At 40.0% G+C, this 17,860-nt stretch overlaps 1 protein-coding gene across 1 annotated transcript in view; it reads right to left on the bottom strand.

The window, feature by feature from the left end:
* The window catches only part of HEATR3 (HEAT repeat containing 3), a 107,613-nt gene extending 95,504 nt beyond the window's left edge, over positions 1-12,109 (bottom strand). The window contains exons 1-6 of the mRNA XM_006874385.1: positions 11,981-12,109; positions 11,683-11,855; positions 9,708-9,795; positions 6,947-7,059; positions 4,584-4,693; positions 1,433-1,573 (exon numbers count right to left, since the gene is read on the bottom strand). Of these exons, the coding sequence (XP_006874447.1) occupies positions 1,433-1,573; positions 4,584-4,693; positions 6,947-7,059; positions 9,708-9,795; positions 11,683-11,855; positions 11,981-12,109 (754 nt within the window). The remainder of the gene's footprint in view (positions 1-1,432; positions 1,574-4,583; positions 4,694-6,946; positions 7,060-9,707; positions 9,796-11,682; positions 11,856-11,980) is intronic.
* Between the last annotated feature and the right edge of the window lie 5,751 nt (positions 12,110-17,860).

The raw sequence follows: 17,860 nt of genomic DNA, 5'->3' as shown, positions 1-17,860 counted from the left end.
CAGGGAAGTCAAACATGGTCCCCACATAGTTTTTTTAAGCAGAAGGTTATCAAGAGTGTGAGGGAAGGAAGAGTAATTCACTGGCTAGAGGGTAGACATTTGTTAGTTCAGGTGATGGGGGAGGACAATATACAAGAAGGGGGAGGGCAATTCACAAGAGGTAGGTGGCAGAATAATAATGAAGATAGGCAAAGGTACAGGGAGATATGCACCAGCTAAAGGGCATGTTGTTGTTGTTAAGTGCCGTCAAGTAGGTTCCAACCCATAGAGACCCTGTATAGGGTTTCCAGGGAGTAACTGATGAGCTTGAACCACCAACTTTGTAGTTCAAACAGCTTTGCAGTCTGGTGCATTAACCCACAGTACCACAACAGGACTCCAAAGGGCACAGAAGTAGTGATAAATACACTGTGTGTATGCTGTGTATGGAATTTAGACATAAGTGGAATGAGTAAAAGTGGAAGAGTGGGATATATACATACATATTCATATATCCCACAATATATAAGAGCTTGAAAGAGGATATTTGTACATAAGTATTACCTTTCATGCATTAGGAACGTGGTGGAGCACACAGCAGGCAAAATGATGAAAACTTCCTAGATATTACCAAGCACCTTATAGCAATGAGTGTGCTGGGCTAGGGGGCTCAGGGCCATGGTTTCAGGGGGCACCATGGTCAATTGGCACAATATAGTCCATAAAGACAATGTTCTACACTCTGCTTGGATGAATAGTGGCGGGGTCTTGAAAGCTCATGACTGGCCATGTAAGATGCAGCTATTGGTGTCTCCAGGTGCAGAAAAAAAAGAGTGGTAAGAATTGAAAAGGCTTGGAATCCAAGTGAACTAATGGAACATGTGAACATCAGTCTCCACAACTCTGAAGAACTAGATGGTGCCCATTTACCACTACCATCTGCCCTGAAATGGGTCATACTAGAGGATCCTGGACAGAGTGGTAGAAAATGTGGAACTCAAAATTATTTAAATTAATATTTTCAAAACCCAGGTTTACTGGCAAAAAAGACATGGAGGAACCTGAGACTATGTCCCTTAACTACTCTTCAGGTCTGGTAAAGACTCAGCCTCGTGGCTCAATCTTCAGCCAAGCCACAGACAAGTTTATGGGGTGACAACCATACCAACAAGGTATACTCACCACAGAATGGGCTATCATTCAAAATCAAAAGGGCAACATTTTTCTAAGGACAAAGTTGAAAACGGATAGGAAGGGTGAGTGGAATGCAAACAGAAACCACAGGGAGGAAGCAGGGTTGCTGTTGCATGGTAGGGATTATAATATGGAGATGAAACAAAATGTATGATTTCTTGAATGTAAAGCTGATAATCTTGTATGTAAACCTTTATTCAATTCACAACAAAGAGGTGTTTTTTTAAGTTGCCAAAAAGGTACTATAGTTAAATTTTACCTGACACCAATGTCTTTAATAGAATGTGTTCCATAGAACTAAAAGGTGATAGCATTGCTGATTCTAGTACATGAAATCCTGCAGCATTGAAAGATTTCAGTAGCTCTGAATTTTCTTCAGTCACAGTCTGCAAACAATATGCTATAAAAAACAAAAGTTAAGGATTTAAAAACAATTATTCTGAAGATAATTCATAAAACACAACTCATTAAAAAACATTTGCACCTCTACAACAACTCATAATGACCCTGTACAGGGTTCTGAGAAGCGTCTGGTAGATTTGAACCTCTGACCTTGTGGTTAGCAGTCCAGTGCTTATCCTACAGAGCCACTCCAGGCTACTTTAGACATGTATATTTTTTTTACTTACAGGATGGTACATGCAAATTAGGTTTTTTTAAACTATCAATGCTGCAAAAGACATTAAAAAATATATCCATTCCCCTATAGGGAGCATGGTGGTTCTGTAGGATAAGCACTGGACTGCGAACCACAAGGTCAGCAGTTCAAGCTCACCAGCCACTCCACAGGAGAAAGATGAGGAATTCTGCTCCTGCAAAGATTTATGTCAGAAACGCTATACAGGGTCACCATGAGTCAGAACTGACTCAATGGTACTTAACAAATCCCCTACAAATTACTATAAAAGTTCATAAAGGCTTATCTTCAATTTCTGTACTTATCATGGACCAGTAGCAAATAGTCTGTGGACCACCATATCTATACCATGGGCCACACTCTGAGTAAATCTGTTGTAGATAACAATCCCTAGATTTTGAGACATTCTAGCTTCCTTTAAATTCAGTATGGCCTTAAAAGTTGGGGTTATTTCTGATGGAGCAATAGTTCTAAAGAAAAAAAAAACTTATGTTTACATAAAAACATAAGCAAATTCAGAAATGAGTAAAATATTAATAATGACAGCATTTTTGAGAAAAGGAGTTATTCAGCACTTAACTCCTTTCCTCAAAACAAAACAGGGCAATGATTACAATCTAGATATTAGAAATAATTCACTAAAAATATAAAAATAAGTGGAAGCCCAGGTTTGTTTTCTGTGAAATACTTGATTCTAGTTCGAAATATCACAAAATAGATCTCATCCATCAAATTAGTCAAAAGATGTACTACTGGTATAATTGAGATTAATTCTCAGAATACTTTTGTATATAACTGAATATAATATTTTCTTTCATTAAGAGCCAACTGAAATTCACTTTGGCAAAAAGTTAATATAAGTTGTGATTACTACCATGAAAAGACAATGCAATAATGGTAACAGCTGAGTATGATGACTATATTTAATGTCAGTGAACTGCACATGTGAAGACTGTTGCAATGGCAAATGTTTTGCTACCTATATGAAAGGGGGGCTTCAAAGTACTCATGGAAAAATGCCTTTATCTTTCAATTCTATTTGCCATGAACTTTTTAAATTCCCCTTATATGTATTACAGTTTAAAAAAAAAAGAAAAAGAAAATACAAGTTCAAACAAGCTATATTAAGATACAGGATGCAACATCATATATTCACTTTACTATATTTAAGCCTTGCTTGACTTTCAAAACAAGTTACTTTACATTTGTTAAGTAAATCATATTTCTAACTAAATGCAAATGGAAACACTATTATACAATGTAAAATGACCACAATCCATTTTTCAAAGTTCATGAGGGGAAAAACACACATTAAAAAATAACTAAAATTACAAGTCAGAGAAATAGTAGTGATTTAGAAGAAATAGAAATGAAGTTTTTCTTTCAAAAGCTATGAGCTAACTTTTCTAAAATTCTTTTACAAAAACAGTTCCAAGATTAAAGTCCTGTCACCAGACACTCCTGGGAAACCCTATACAGGGTCACTATGAATGGAATCAATTCAACAGCACTTAACAATCATTATCAACTTCATAGGAGCCCTGGTTGGGCTATAGGATAAACAATGCACTGCTAACCACAAGGTTGGCAGTTCAAACCCATCAGCTGCTCCTCAGGAGAAAGATAAGGCTTTCTGCTCCTGTAAAGACTTAGGGCCTTGGAAATACTATAGAGAGAGGTTAGGAGCTAGAATCAACTCAGTGGCAATGGGTTTTTGTTTTTGTTTTTTGGTTTTTATCCACAACCACCTTTAAAATCTATATTTACATATATATCCTGACTGTCAAGATTCCATTTAAGAAATTGATTTTGAGTTTTCTCCAGTACTATTTATTCCATTTTTTTTTTTTTGCCTTTCCTCTTCCCTTAAATGTATCCATTAGAGCCAAGAAAAACAACAGTAAGGAGAATATATTTTGTCCTTGCCAGGAGAAACAAAAAGGCAACAGGATAACTGCTACTATGATGGTTAGAGAAAAATACTATAATTCATCAATTGGAGTCCTGGTATGGCACTATAGGGTAAGCACTCGACCGCAAAGTTGGTTTGAACAAGGTCAGTGGTTCAAATTCACCAGCTGCTCCTTGGAAACCCTATACAGGGTCACTCTGAGTCAGAACTAATTTGATGACAGTTTAACAACATTCATCAATTATAATTCCACACAGAATTCTGTTGATCGCTCACTCAGTCTGATTTCTGCCTCCTCCCTCTGCTTATCTAAGGGCTCCCAATGGCTCTCTAACTCAATACAGAGAAGGGTGGGAACCAAAACAACAGATTACTTGAGTTTGTTTTCTATGACCCACAGGAGGGAAGTAGGCCTAAGTGAAATTTCAATCACTTATTCTCCTCTCTTAAAAACACAGAGAAATTATCAGCTTTCTGCTGGAAGTATAAGATACTATAAGGTATGAGACATTTAAGTAAGTCTAGATTCCAATTAACTTTAGCTCAAAGTCCTGCTAGTTATAGGTTACTGTTTCATACTAAGTGGAGCTGAAAATGTCAAGAATTTAAAGATTTAAGCTTCTGAAAACAGTAGTGGGCTAGAAACCACATATGCTCACATGTTTTCTTCCTTTCTCAGTGAAAACAGTATGAGTAAGCAAAGCATTCATCACAGATTTTAAAAGAGAAGAAACTCTTTAGCTACACATTTATAAACAATGAGAAATATATCATTCCTATAGAATAAACATGCTATATCTGAATAAAAATGTTTAATAAGGATACACACACTTAATAAATTATCATCTTTTCTTCACTTACCTACTGAAATAGCCAGGTCAATATTGGTGGAAAACCTACTTAAATATTTTAATATAATCTCCAAACACCCTTCTTTGTTGAATATAGATAGTGCTCTACTACTGCATTCACTGAATTAAAGGGGGGAAAAAAAGTTTTACTAGTCACATTTTAACATTCAAAAATCAATCACAGAAACCCATCATAAAAATAAATTAGATTCTTTATAGAACCAAAGAATCGGAGTCAAATACCCACCCCAATGTCGAAATCAACGTCTATTCACATTCACTATATATTTTATTTCAAGCACACTGGAACTTGTGAGTTAATGTGTTTAACTTATGGTACTTATAGACTGAGCTAGAAAAGATCTTAGCAATCATTTAATTCAACTCCCCATTTCATAGATAAAGAAACCAAGGCCCTAAAATGTAAAGTAATCTGTCCAAAGATGATGAATTTTGTTAATGATAGAACTAAATCCAGTACCTAGAGTCATGGTGTAGGATAAGCACTCAATTGCACTCCTCAGAAACCCTATACAGGGTTGCTATGGGTCAGAACCAACTCAATCACACTTAACAATAAGATTAGTACCCAGGTCCTTGGGTCCAGCCTATTCTTTCCACCATACCACAATAATAATGTGCCAAAGTAAGGATAAAAGTGCTGTAGGATTAGCACTGGACTACGAACCACAAGGTCAATGGTTCAAATCCACCAGCTGCTCCTCGGAAACCCTAAACAGGGTCATTATGAGTCAGAATTGATTAAATGGCACTTAACAACATAATATTTATCACAGAAAACAGCAAAACTTGAATGACAGTAACATTACACTTTCCTTGTAGACCACTATTTAATCTGCAATAGAGAAATTACTGTAGTAATTATTTTTGAAATTATATTATTTTTTTAAAATTTGGAAAGTCTATCAATGTTATTAGTAAATACACACACTAAACAGAATAAACAGAGCTAATTATAAATATTCATGTTTCCAGAGAAAGGTATAATGCATACCAATTATAAATATGATTTAATAGCTAACACAATTAAGTTATTAAATTCAATCCTATCAAAAGATAACTACTATCTATCTAGTTACTGAAATATTGCTAGGAACCTACCCTTGAAAAACTCCGTTTAATGCATAAGATATGGTATGTATAAAGGAAAAATGCATAAAACAAAATAAGAGCTATGACAACTAAATTATGCAAATGGGGGTCATAGGCATTAAAGAAAGAGATATCACTTTGGAGGTACACTCAGTATACTCAGATTCTTTTCAAATAATTTTTTTTTTTTTTTTAATTTCCAAATTGAATACTGTATAAAAGTTAAAGTTATCAGATAGGTACAACAGAAAAACTGCATCCACCAGTTTGTTTAGATGTCATTTTCTAGTATCTGATCTCCAATTTCTCTGGTGGAGTGTTATACAGTTTTAAACAAGATCCTAGACAAGCTCAGATTGTTGGGTAGGTAGCTTTTTAAGATCCTACTCAATCTTGCATTTTAAAAAATTCCTGTGACTTTAGGTCAGAAGTTATAATTACTACTGTGACTGAAAATAAGGAACTATGACAGAATATTTTGCTAGCAATGTAGGCCATAAAATGGAATTTGTTGTTGCTTAAGTGCAGTCAAGTCAGTTCCGACCCATAGCGACCCTGTATAGGGTTTCCAAGGAGCAGCTGGTGGATTTGAACCACCGACCTTGCCATTCAAACTGAACTTGTGGGCCTGCTCATTATCCTGCAGCACCACACCAGGACTCCATAAAATGGAACAGAGGGATACAATTTCAGGCTGTCTCTAGTTTATATTCCTAGCAGCATGTCCACCCCACCCCAACCATTGCTACCACCATGAAACAGACAGTGGTCCAAGCTTGGCTCCTTCTTCCTACTGGGCCAAGGAAACATGTATTTGCTTTCCTGTCAAGTGGTAACTACCAGAATAGAGAAGTAAAGCACCAGTCAAGGCTTGAGGTCAACATTTCTTCAGATCCCGAACCAAGGCAGCCATTGCACTGAGACCTGACCAGCTTTAATGCAACTGTGGCTTACAGAATGTGGAAGGTGGAGGAAAACAGGGTGCACTAAGTGGCATGATTCATCTCATTTAGTCAGTAGCAATGACTGGAGAGAAGAGATGTCAAACATGCACACACACACAAACACAATGTTGTGATGCTATGAGGGAAAGGACTTGGGAAAGAGGGGTGATGTTAGATCACCCAATATTATCTCTTGCCCAGTATTATGTAGGATTTCCAGTACTATCAAAGGGAATGGATGTCCATGTAGTTTAACAGAAACACCAGCAGCCTGAGTAGTATGGTAGCAAGATGCTGTGTTTGAAAAGCAGCTTACCATATATTCCACAGCACGTTCACAGCTTCATTGGCTATGTTCTCAACAGTATTCCTGTTCTGGTCTTTTTTTTCCTGTGACGACATCTCATTTGAATCCAGTACAGCACTACACTGAAATCAAACATTATCATTAGCATTCTGATTCAAAAGAACAATTAAACAAAAAGCCTAATGATGGTGAAAAATCACAAGAAATAAACACTGTAATTTACAGTTAACAAGTCAATCAACATCTCATAAGCAGTGCAGTTACAATAACTACTCCCCTCGGGGCAAAAGCTATATACAAGAAAGGTTCCCAGTCATTGTGCAAACTGGATATAAGGTACTTTATACTTTTAGTAAAAATGTAAAAATCAGTAAAGGCATTTTATCTAACTAAAAGGTCAGTGGTTCAAACCTACCAACTTCTCTGTAGGATAAAAGACCTGACAATCTGTTCCTATAAAGATTATAGCCAAGAAACCCTATGGAAACTATTCTACTTCTGCCACGTGAATTAGAATCTACCCAACAACAAACATCTATATAGCACCTTCTATGTATAAGGCTTTACATTATACAATGGTAAGTCAAGAAGCATTGCTACAAAATCACAGAAACCTTTGTTGTTGTTTTACATGCCGTGGAGTCAGTTCCAACTCATAGCAACCCTTATACAGGGTTTCCGAGGCTACAAATCTTTACGGGAGCAGAAAGCCTCATCTTTCTCCCATGGAACAGGGGGTAGTTTTGAACTGCTAACCCTGATGTTAGCAGCCCAATTCATAACCAATACGCTACCAGAGCTCCTTACTAAACAAAAATATCAAAATATGAAGCTATTGTTTCTCAATAGAGCCTCCATCCAGGATGTATCTACGGAGTCCTAGTGTGGTCCTGCAGATTAATGCACTGGGCTGCAAGGTTAGTTTGAAATGCAAAGTCAGCTATTCAAGCTCACCAGCCGTTCCTCGGAAACCCTACATAGGGTCACTATAAGTGGGAATCAACTTGATAGCATTTAACAACAACCTTTCCACTGAGAATCCTACACTCTTCAATTTACACTATATCAAAATGGCAGTTTAGGCTTCCCCAACAGACTCAAATTGTTCCTTTTAAATGTTCCTTGAGTGTGAGGAACAAAAAAACAAAACAGTCTGAAGGGGCAAGATCAGGACTGTAGGGTGGATGGGGCAAGGTGCCACAACAACATTCTCATAGAACAGTTCTTGTTACCCTTGAAAAAATAGGTGCATTGTTGGGATGGGAAAAAACTCCTCGGCAAAACCTTCTTGGGCTTTTTTCTCACTGATGCAGGTTTCAATATTCTTAAAACGTCTTAAGAAGCCCTTATGATTGCTCTGTGTCCTTCAAGAAAATCTATCATAATTTTCGAATCTCAAAACACAGTCATCATAATCTTCTAACCTGACATCTCTGCCTTGAATTTATCTTTGAAGTCTTTGATGCCTGATCCATCTTTTACTGTTGTTTTAGCACTCCCATAAACTTCAATGGAACTGAAGATTCAGTGATTTGGCAGGATGTCTACTTGAGTTTTGTTAACAAATCTGAGATTTGTTAAATCTGAAAAATGCTTTTTCCCATGACACAAAAAGCATTCTTTTTTGTTAACAAATCTGAGATTTGTTAAATCTGAAAAAATACTTTTTCCCATGACACAAAAAGTATTCTTTTTCTTTTTAAAAGGTACCCTAACAAGAGGAGATACCTTAGGAACTCTGGTAGTATAATGGTTACGAATCTGGCTGTGAACCGCAAGGTCAGCGGTTCGAAACTACCAGCTGTTCCTCGGGAGAAAGATGAGGCTTTCTGCTCCTGTAAAGATTTACAGCCTTGGAAACCCTACACAGGGTCGGTATGAGTCGGAATCAACTCCACGGCACACAACCACCACCACCACCACCACCAAGAGGGGTGGAGTCCTGGTGTGTCACTGCAGAACAGCACTGAATTGCTAACCACAAGGTTGGTGGCTCAAACTTACCAACTGCTCCTTAGAAACCTTATACAGGGTCTTTTATGAGTAGACATCAACTCAGGAGAACTTAACAACAACATAGCCTGAAGTGAAAATTAATCATCAATGAAGAATAAAGGGCCATAGACACACCAGAGAAAGAGCTCCTTGACCCCTGAACACATCAGGAATAAGACTGGTGTGATATTAATTATGAGAACTTAATCTTCATGGCAAGTTCCTAATGTGTGCCTCAACTTTCTCATTTGTAAAACGGGAATAATACAACTGTAGAGATTAAATAATACATAAAACACCAGACAATACCTGATGTATAAGTAATCAATCAATTAACAGTATTGACTTTCATTATATGAAGTTTAAAGCTTCAAGGAATTAGTTTCAGGAGGGTCTTTCTCAACAGAGGCTGTTGTTGTTGTTAAGTTCCTACAAGTTGGTTCTGATCCATAGCGACCCTGTGTAGGGTTTCCGAGGAGCAGCTGATGAGCCTGAGCCACTGACCTTGCGGTTCAAACCAGCAAAGTCCAGCACATTAACCCACAGCGCCACACTAGGACTCCTCAATAAAGGTTAACGGGAACAAAATTATAGAAACTGGCATAAAAACCAAAGTAAATCAATGTTTCCAAGAAAAGAAATTATTTTCCCATGGGATGTTTTAAGGGAAGATAAAGTGCTAACATCAAATACTAAATCAAATAAAAGAATACAAATTTTTTACACAAAAAGCTATACTTAGAAACTATATCCAGATTTTTGAAAACTGCATTACCTCTTTTAGCAGTGCAACCAGAGGAGTCATGACATCCTTAGTCACCATGTCATCACAAACATCCACACTGCCACAAGCACTGAGATTTCTACAAAAGATAAAATATATTTCACATTCAGCTCGTCACAAAACACCATCAAACTCTCAAACTTATTTCTATTTTTAACCATACTGAAGGTTTCACAGAGGAAATCCACTTATTTTTGGAAGGGGCTGAATCAGGTTCTGTAAGATGCAAACTAATGACTGTCATATAACAACAAAGGTCTAAAGAGAAAGTCTGAGACCATACACAGCTGCATATCTATAGGAAATGGAAGTAGGAGGGGACTTTTCCACGAATTAAACTCTCAAGGTCAAGTTACTGAGAATGATACCTTCTGAAACAGTCCTGGCTATATTCAACTTTAATTGAAAAAACACTGTTTGCCTTCTTAGTACAGAGCAGTGTGCTAGGCAATAAGGATACAAAGATAAATCAGATGCTCCACAATCTTCCAGGAGTTCCCAGAGTATCTATGATTGGTGTTGTTGCTGTTGTTCGGTACCATGTAACTGATTCCAACTCACAGCAACCCAAAGGGTTTCCTAGGAGCAGCTGGTGAGTTTGAATCACTAACTCTGGGGTTCAGTGCTTATCTTACAGTACCACACCAGGAGGTCATTTCCTGCCCAATAGTAGAAGGATTTCTACTCCCCTCCATCTAATAGTTAACCCAACTCTCTCATCCCTCAGCTCTCATCTCAACACAACCCCAGGATTTTCTTCCTTATACTCCCAGCATCCTCTGTAATTATCATTAATTGCAATTACACTCAGATGTGATTATTTGGCTAATGCCTTTCTGTCATTAGACTACCCAATACTCTTATCTTGCTTACTATCACACAGAGAGTGCTGAACACAGTTCCTGGCACACAGAAGGCATGCAATATATATCTGCTAAACCACTGAAGGAAACATAAATAGTAAATAGAAAATTATGTTAAGATCTACAAATATTTACTTATACTCTTGCCCCCTTTACAATTCATTCTCTGCACAGTCACTAGAGTAACCTTTTTTAAAAATGTTAATTAGGTGTCACTCCACTGCCTAGTCCTCTGAATCTACATCATCTGAGTCCTTGCCCAGCTCTCCAGCCCCAACTCCTATAATTCCCTGTTCCCAACTTTAACTCAATCACAGAAACCTTTCTGGTTCTTTGACCATGAGACACCCTTTTCTGCTCCTTCATTCCTTTGGTCCTGCTGTTCCCTGTGTCAGAAATATTCTTCTTCATGTTTTCCTAAGTCTGGCTCTCTTATCCTTCAGGCTCAAATGTCTTCTGGAGTGTATCCTATTTAAAGTAACTTCCCAACACCTACTCATCATACTCTACTGCTCCACAGCACTTCTCACTATCTAGTATTGTGTTATATATGCCTGTTGACTGCCTCATCATCACAGGTTCTGTGAAAACAGGGATGCTGTCTGTCTTGCTCAGTTCTAAATCACCGGCACCTAATAATTCCTGGCACATATACTGGCCTACAGTATACACGCAAGCATAAGTATATCAAACAGTTAAAAGCAATCACAGGACTCTATTCAGGCTTCTAGGGCAAGGAAAGGCTAAGAACCGCTCTCACATTTGAGGGTGCAGATGCGTTGGCAGACGGCTGTAGCAGGGGAAGCAGCAGGTTGATATGGTATGCATGTGATCCAGGGGATCAAGGAATCCTCTAAAGTGCAAGTGTCTTATTTCAAATCTTCTCTCTCAAAACGTGAGCTAACTCGATAGGTAATTAAGAACTCTCCCGAGTCCTGCCAGAAAGGCCTAGCTCCCACTACTGCAGTGAGGATGAAATGAGACAATTCACTGAAGGAAGGATGCTCTTGCCGGGGTATGAGGCCCGGGGGAGGTTAGGGGCGCACCACGGAGCATCTCACGCCTCGGGCTCTCCACCTCCCTACTCCCCATCTCCAACTCACCTGAGCGTACCGGCCGCCGTTTCCCTCACTGCCAGGCTGGGATCGAGAAGCAATGGTCCTAGCTGGCGCACAGCGTCCTGGCGCGCAAAGACCTGGAAGACTGGCTGGTGCTGAACTAGCCGGGCCAATCCCGCGCAGGCGCACTCGCGGACCTCCGCGCTCGGGTGCTGGAGCTGCGGAAGGATCAGGGACTAGAAACGCGCACGCGCAGCGCGACTAAGGAACTGCTGGACACTGTGACCGCATAAAACCCGACACTCCCCGGCTTACCAAAGGCTGGCCGCGTCTCTTGCCTCACCTTCTCTAGCAGCTCCGCCACCGGCCCATCGGCCTCCTCTGCCTCAGTCGCATTCGCAGCCTCTGCCTGACAGTCGCCCGTAGGGGAGAACTGAGGTCTCTTGAAGCGTTTCGTCCGGCTCTTGCCCATGGCGTGTGCGCTGTGGAAACAAACGTGGAGAATTGGTGGAAGCCGCCGAGCTTTGAGAAATACTTGCCTCAGTTCAGCGGGACCGAGCACACAAGGGATACCACTACGCCTGCGCGTGACGAACCACGAATAGCCTATGAAGAGAGGAATGCCTCGGAGAGTGCGCAGGCGCAGAAGATATAATGGGCGGGGCCAATGCGTAATGGGGTGGAGACCTGTGGTTTTCCAAAGAAGGAGGCTGGACCTCTCCCACCAGCTTTGTGGTTCCCTACCTATTTCTGATAGCATGTTGTTGTTGTTGTCAGGTGCCATCTAGTCGGAACCGGCTCATAGCAACCCCATGCACAAAACAATGTCCGATCCTGGGCCAACCTCACTACCGCCGCCACACTTGACGCCATCAATAATGCCACCTGGCTGATCCATCTCGTTGGGGGTCTTCCTTTTTTTCTCTGACCCTTACCCAGCATGACATCCTTCTCCAGCGACTGTTCTCTCCGGACAATGTATCCAAAGTATGAGAGACGAAGCCTAGCCATCTTGGCCTCTGGTTACACTTCTTCCAAAACAGATCTATTGGTTCTTTTGGCAATCCATGGCACTTTCAGTATTCTCCTCCAACACCACAAGTCAAAGGCATCAATTCTTCTACGATCTTCATTATTCACTGTCCAGCGTTTGCATCCATATGAGGTTATTGAAAATACCATGGCTTGGGTGAGGCGCACCTTAGTCCTCAAGCTGACATCTCTGCTCTTCAATACTTTAAAAAGTTCTGGTAGCATAGTGGCTAGGAATCGGGCTGCGAACTTTAAGGTCAGCATTTCGAAACTACCAGCTGTTCTGCAGGAGAAAGATGAGACTTTTTCTGCTCCCATAAAGATTTACAGCCTCGGAAACCCCATACAGGGTCGCTATGAGTGGGAACGGACTCCACGGCACATAACAACTATAACAGCAACAACTATACCTTTGACGTCCTGGCGAGGACAAACACTGGAGCGCAAGATTGACGATTCAAATCCACCAGCTGCTCCTCAGAAATCCAATACAGGGTCTGTCACTAAGAATAGGAGCCGACTCAACGGCTCTAATCAGCAATTGGTGTGGTGCTGAAGGAGTAGCACGGAACTGCTAACCACTGGAATTCTGGTAGACACTGGACGACAAGGTTGGTTTGAACTGCAAGATCGCAGGTTCAAACTCAACAGCTTCTCTTGGAAACCCTATATAAGGCTGCTGTGAGTCGGAACCAACTTCACTGTGCTTAAGTACAACAAGTAACCACAAGCTTCGTGGTTCAAACCAACCAGCCGTTCCTTGGAAGCCCTATACAGGGCTGACAGCACTTAACAATAACAATTTCATTGTTATAGGTAGTTCCTTTTGGTGCTCTAAAAACAAGTCAAACCCAGACTGTTCTAAATGAGAGACTGCATCTTCTTTCGTAAGCTAATTGTTCATTTAACTGTTTCATCAGAAGAATAAAACTAACTGATTAAAAAAATAATTTAGCAAACTGTGTTGGCTGCAGGCAAGAAGAACAACCACAAGAACAACATTTTACAAAGCATGATGTTCTGGTGCCATAGTTGGTAAAAATTTCACAAGTCATTGAAACTCTGGAACAAGTTAACAGAAATGCAGTCCCCCAGAAAAGAGTTTTTAGATGGGGCAAGCATTTTAAGGATGGTCAGGAAGACCTCAAAGCTGAATCTAGAGAGGGAAGACCATAAACCTGGACAAATGACAAAACTGTAGCTGCAGTCCAGTAACTGGAGGAAGACAACTGCAGACTAACCATTGATATGATAGCCACTGAAGTTAGGATCTCATTTTAAGTGAACATCTTGGCCTCAGAAAGATTTCAACTCCACGGGTGCCAAAAGCATCACAAGAAGTTCAGCTAGCTCAAAGAGCTCATCTTTCCACAACTCTTTTAAGCAAGATTAAAGCTAATGAAGATAATTTTATGGAATGAATCTTAACCAGGAACTAGTCTTGGATTCACCAATACCATCTAGATAGCAGGGTCCAATCTTCCAAGGGAATCTATTGGACCAGTTAAATTCAAGGCAGAGAGGTCAACTCAGAAGGTTATGGCGACTGTTTTTTTGTTTTGTTTTTAATGTTTTTAATGTTAATATTGTGAATTATGTGATAGTTTACATGGGAGATAGTTTTACATTCATCCTATCTTATATCCTTTCATTGCCATGGTTACAATCCCCTCCATGCATCATCACCCAACCAATGGGTATACACTACAAGCCTGCCTCCTGGTAGTCAGCACACAGCCCCTCTCCCTCTCTGGGTCTAAAGTCCCCAGCTGCTCCATCTCTCCACGTCATCATCTCTGCCTCCATCTCAGGCATCACTGCTTCTCTGGGTAGGGTCCCTCTCTCCGGTCTTCTCCCTTGATGGTCCCAGAGACTGAAAAGTTAAACACTCCCCTCCTTGCTACAAAACGTCTACCTTTACATTTCCAACCCTCACAATCAGTCCTGATAACAATTCAGTTATTCACTATTGTATCACAAGAGAACTATCCGCATTTCATTTCATCAGCCCCGCCTACTGGGGGATACTACTCAGTGGAGTAGTAGATTGAATACTACTCAGTGGAGAGTCTACCTTCCTCCACACCCTCTGGATCTAGGTTCCCTCTGGAAAGCTTGTAAGCCAGTCACTTCTTGCCTTTGTAGCCTCCCCCCCACCTCATTTTGGGCAGCCAATGTCCAAGTTGCCCATCCCTGTCTACTCTGTGTCTGTATGGTGACTTGTTTTTAAGGATTCCAAAGAGGTTATCTCCAGTCCTTGGAAAAGGACATCATATTTGGTAAAGTAAGGGGTCAATGAAAAAGAAGAAGATGCTTAATGATATAGGTTGATACAATAGCTACAACAATGAGATCCACCATAACAATTGTGAGAATGGCAGAAGATCAGGCAGTGGTTCATTCTGTTGTATATAGGATCACTATGAACCAGAATGCACTCTGTGGCACCTAACAACAACAACAATAATCTTGATAGATTTTCTTGAACATAACACAGCCACAGGAGCTTATTAATGAAGAAGTTTTAAGAAAATGGGAAATTGCTTTGGTGAGAGAAAAGGCCAAGAAAATTGAACCGAGTAAAAAACTGTAAAGACAATTTTCTGCTCATTCTTCAAGTGTAGCAAAGGCTGTCCAATGAGAATTTCATTGGGAATCCTTACCCCATCCACCCTCCAGCCTTGATCTTGTCCCTTCTGGCTTCTTTTTAGTCCCCAAACTAAAGAATATTTAAAAGGAATATTACTTAAGTCCCTCAAGGATGCCAAAGTTACCATTTTGACATGGTATAGATGAAAGAGTGCAGAATTCTTTGGGGGAACTATATTGAGTCAGTTCTGACTCATATCGACCCTGCATAGGGTTTCCAAGGAGCGGCTGGTGGGTTTGAACTGCCAATGTTGTGTTTCGCAGTCCAATGCTAATCCTACATCATCACACCAGGAGTCTGGTGAAGGGCTAGAGAAATGGAAATGTACAGACCTAGACTTCCAGTGCAGGATGGTAGAATAGGCAGATGACTATTAGAGAAGACCTTCTGCAACAAAGACATAGTAGACCAAGTGATCCTGGAAACCTGAGCTTCAGAGGAAGGACAGAGAGGTGGGCTGAGTTCTGACTGGAAGAGGAAGTGAAACAGAGCAGTGAGAGAAGAATATGGACTGGAGCAATGAAGCCATCTTGTGCTTTTGGAAGCAGCTGTTAATACAGGAGCCTGTAGGCGCAGGGCGCAGCTGGAGGGTCATAGCAGAAAGGAACAGTTCTCCCTGTTTCTCTTGCCCTCATGCTAACTTTGGATGTGTCCAGTCCCTGCCCTTGCCAACCCAGCAGCAAGTGGCAAACCCTCCTGTGAAGCTTCTGCTCTGCCTGGGGTCGGGTATCAACCCTAATGCCCCTGCTTCTGAAGGCACGTGAACTCACCTTGAATTCTGATACACAAGCATTGAACAGAAAATCGTGTTTACACTTGCCATCTCTATCACATCTACCAGGACACAGGTGGTGAGTGCCTGAGAATACACCAATATACAATCATGAATTAAATATAAATACAACACAACAATGTCTCAGAGAAAACAGACCATTTCAGTTTATATGAAGAAACAAGCAGAGTGCCTCAAACAAGTGACCAACATGCAGTCAGAAAATAAAATACCAGAAATGGCATTGGAACTACTTGATAAGGAATTCAAAAGAATGCTATTTAGGCACCTTCACTGGATTGAGTCCTAGAGTGGCACTCTGGGCTAATGTGTCAGACTGCAAAATCATTTGAACTGCAAGGTCAGCAGTTCAGGTTCACCAGCTGCTCCTTGGGAACCATATACAGGGTCGCTATGGGTCAGAATTGACTCAGTAGCATTAACATAAACAACAACTGGATTAAGAGAATTATCAAGAAAACTGCAGATAAAATCAAGGAATACATAGATAAGACTATAGACAAATTTAGAAAACAGACAAAATAAATTAAAAACATGGAAATGATACAAAAACTGCAATTAAAAGTCAGAAGATTAACACACTAAGACTTCAGAAATGCATAATCCACTGAAAGGGCAAAGAAGTAGAATGCAAACAAAGGAAGGCTAAATTGCTGAGCTTTAAGACAAATCTCTAAACATTCATCTGCTAAAGGAGCAATCAGAAAAAAGAGTAAATCTGAAGAAAGCTTAAGATGTATATGTGACACTATCAAGAGAAATACCTTTCCTGTGATTGGAATTCTAGAATAAAAAGACTTGAAAAAAAAAAAAAAAAAAAAAGGTAGCGAATATTGTCCACAAGTTTTGTAAGAAAGCTTCCCTAATATCAAGGAAGACAAGAAGATAGCCATTTAAGAAGTTGAATGAACTCCAAACAGGATAGATCCCCAAAGAAAAACAGCAATATAATATAAACAAACTTTTCAAAACCAAAGACAAGGAAAACAATCCTGAGAGAAGCTCAGGAAAAAAGGAGAACCAATAAGACTAAGCTCTGTTTTCTCAGCAGAAACCATACAGGTAAAATAAAACCCCAATGGAATGACATATATCAAACTCAGAAAGAAAAATAAAATAAAATTGCCAACTAAGAATCATATACCCAACAAAACTGTCCATCAAATACGACAGCAAAATTAGGTAATTTTCAGATAAACAGAAATTAAAATAATTTGTGAAAACCAAACCAACCTTACAAAAAATACTAAAGGTGGTTCTTTGGACAGAGAACCAACAGCAACAGCCAACACCCTGAGACTAACATACATGACAGTATCACCCAGTACTTAACCTATATATGTTGTTGTTTTTAAGTGCTGTCAAGTCAGTTCCAGCCCATAGTGAACCTGTATAGGGTTTCCTAGGAGTGTCTGGTGAGTGTGAACCGCTGGCCTTGCAGTTCAAACTGGTCTTGCACTTCAGTGCATTAACCACAATGACACACCAGGACTCCAACCCAAACATAGCAGTATTCAAAGTAAAACAGACCTGTTAAGTGCAGTTGAGTTGGTTCCAACTCATAGATACTCTGTATAGGGAAGCAGAAAGCAGAAAGCTTCATCTTTCGCCTGCCCTGCAGCAGGAGAAAGTCCTAGGCCTAAACTGTTGTTGTTGTTGTTAACTGCCATAGAGTCAGTTCCAACTCCTAGTGGCCTTATGTACTATAGAATGAAATATTCTGTGCCATCCTTACAACTGCTGCTACA

Source organism: Chrysochloris asiatica, unplaced genomic scaffold (assembly GCF_000296735.1).
Source record: "Chrysochloris asiatica unplaced genomic scaffold, ChrAsi1.0 scaffold00273, whole genome shotgun sequence".
NCBI classification, from domain to species: domain Eukaryota; kingdom Metazoa; phylum Chordata; class Mammalia; order Afrosoricida; family Chrysochloridae; genus Chrysochloris; species Chrysochloris asiatica.
This window is presented reverse-complemented; position numbering and strand designations above follow the sequence as displayed.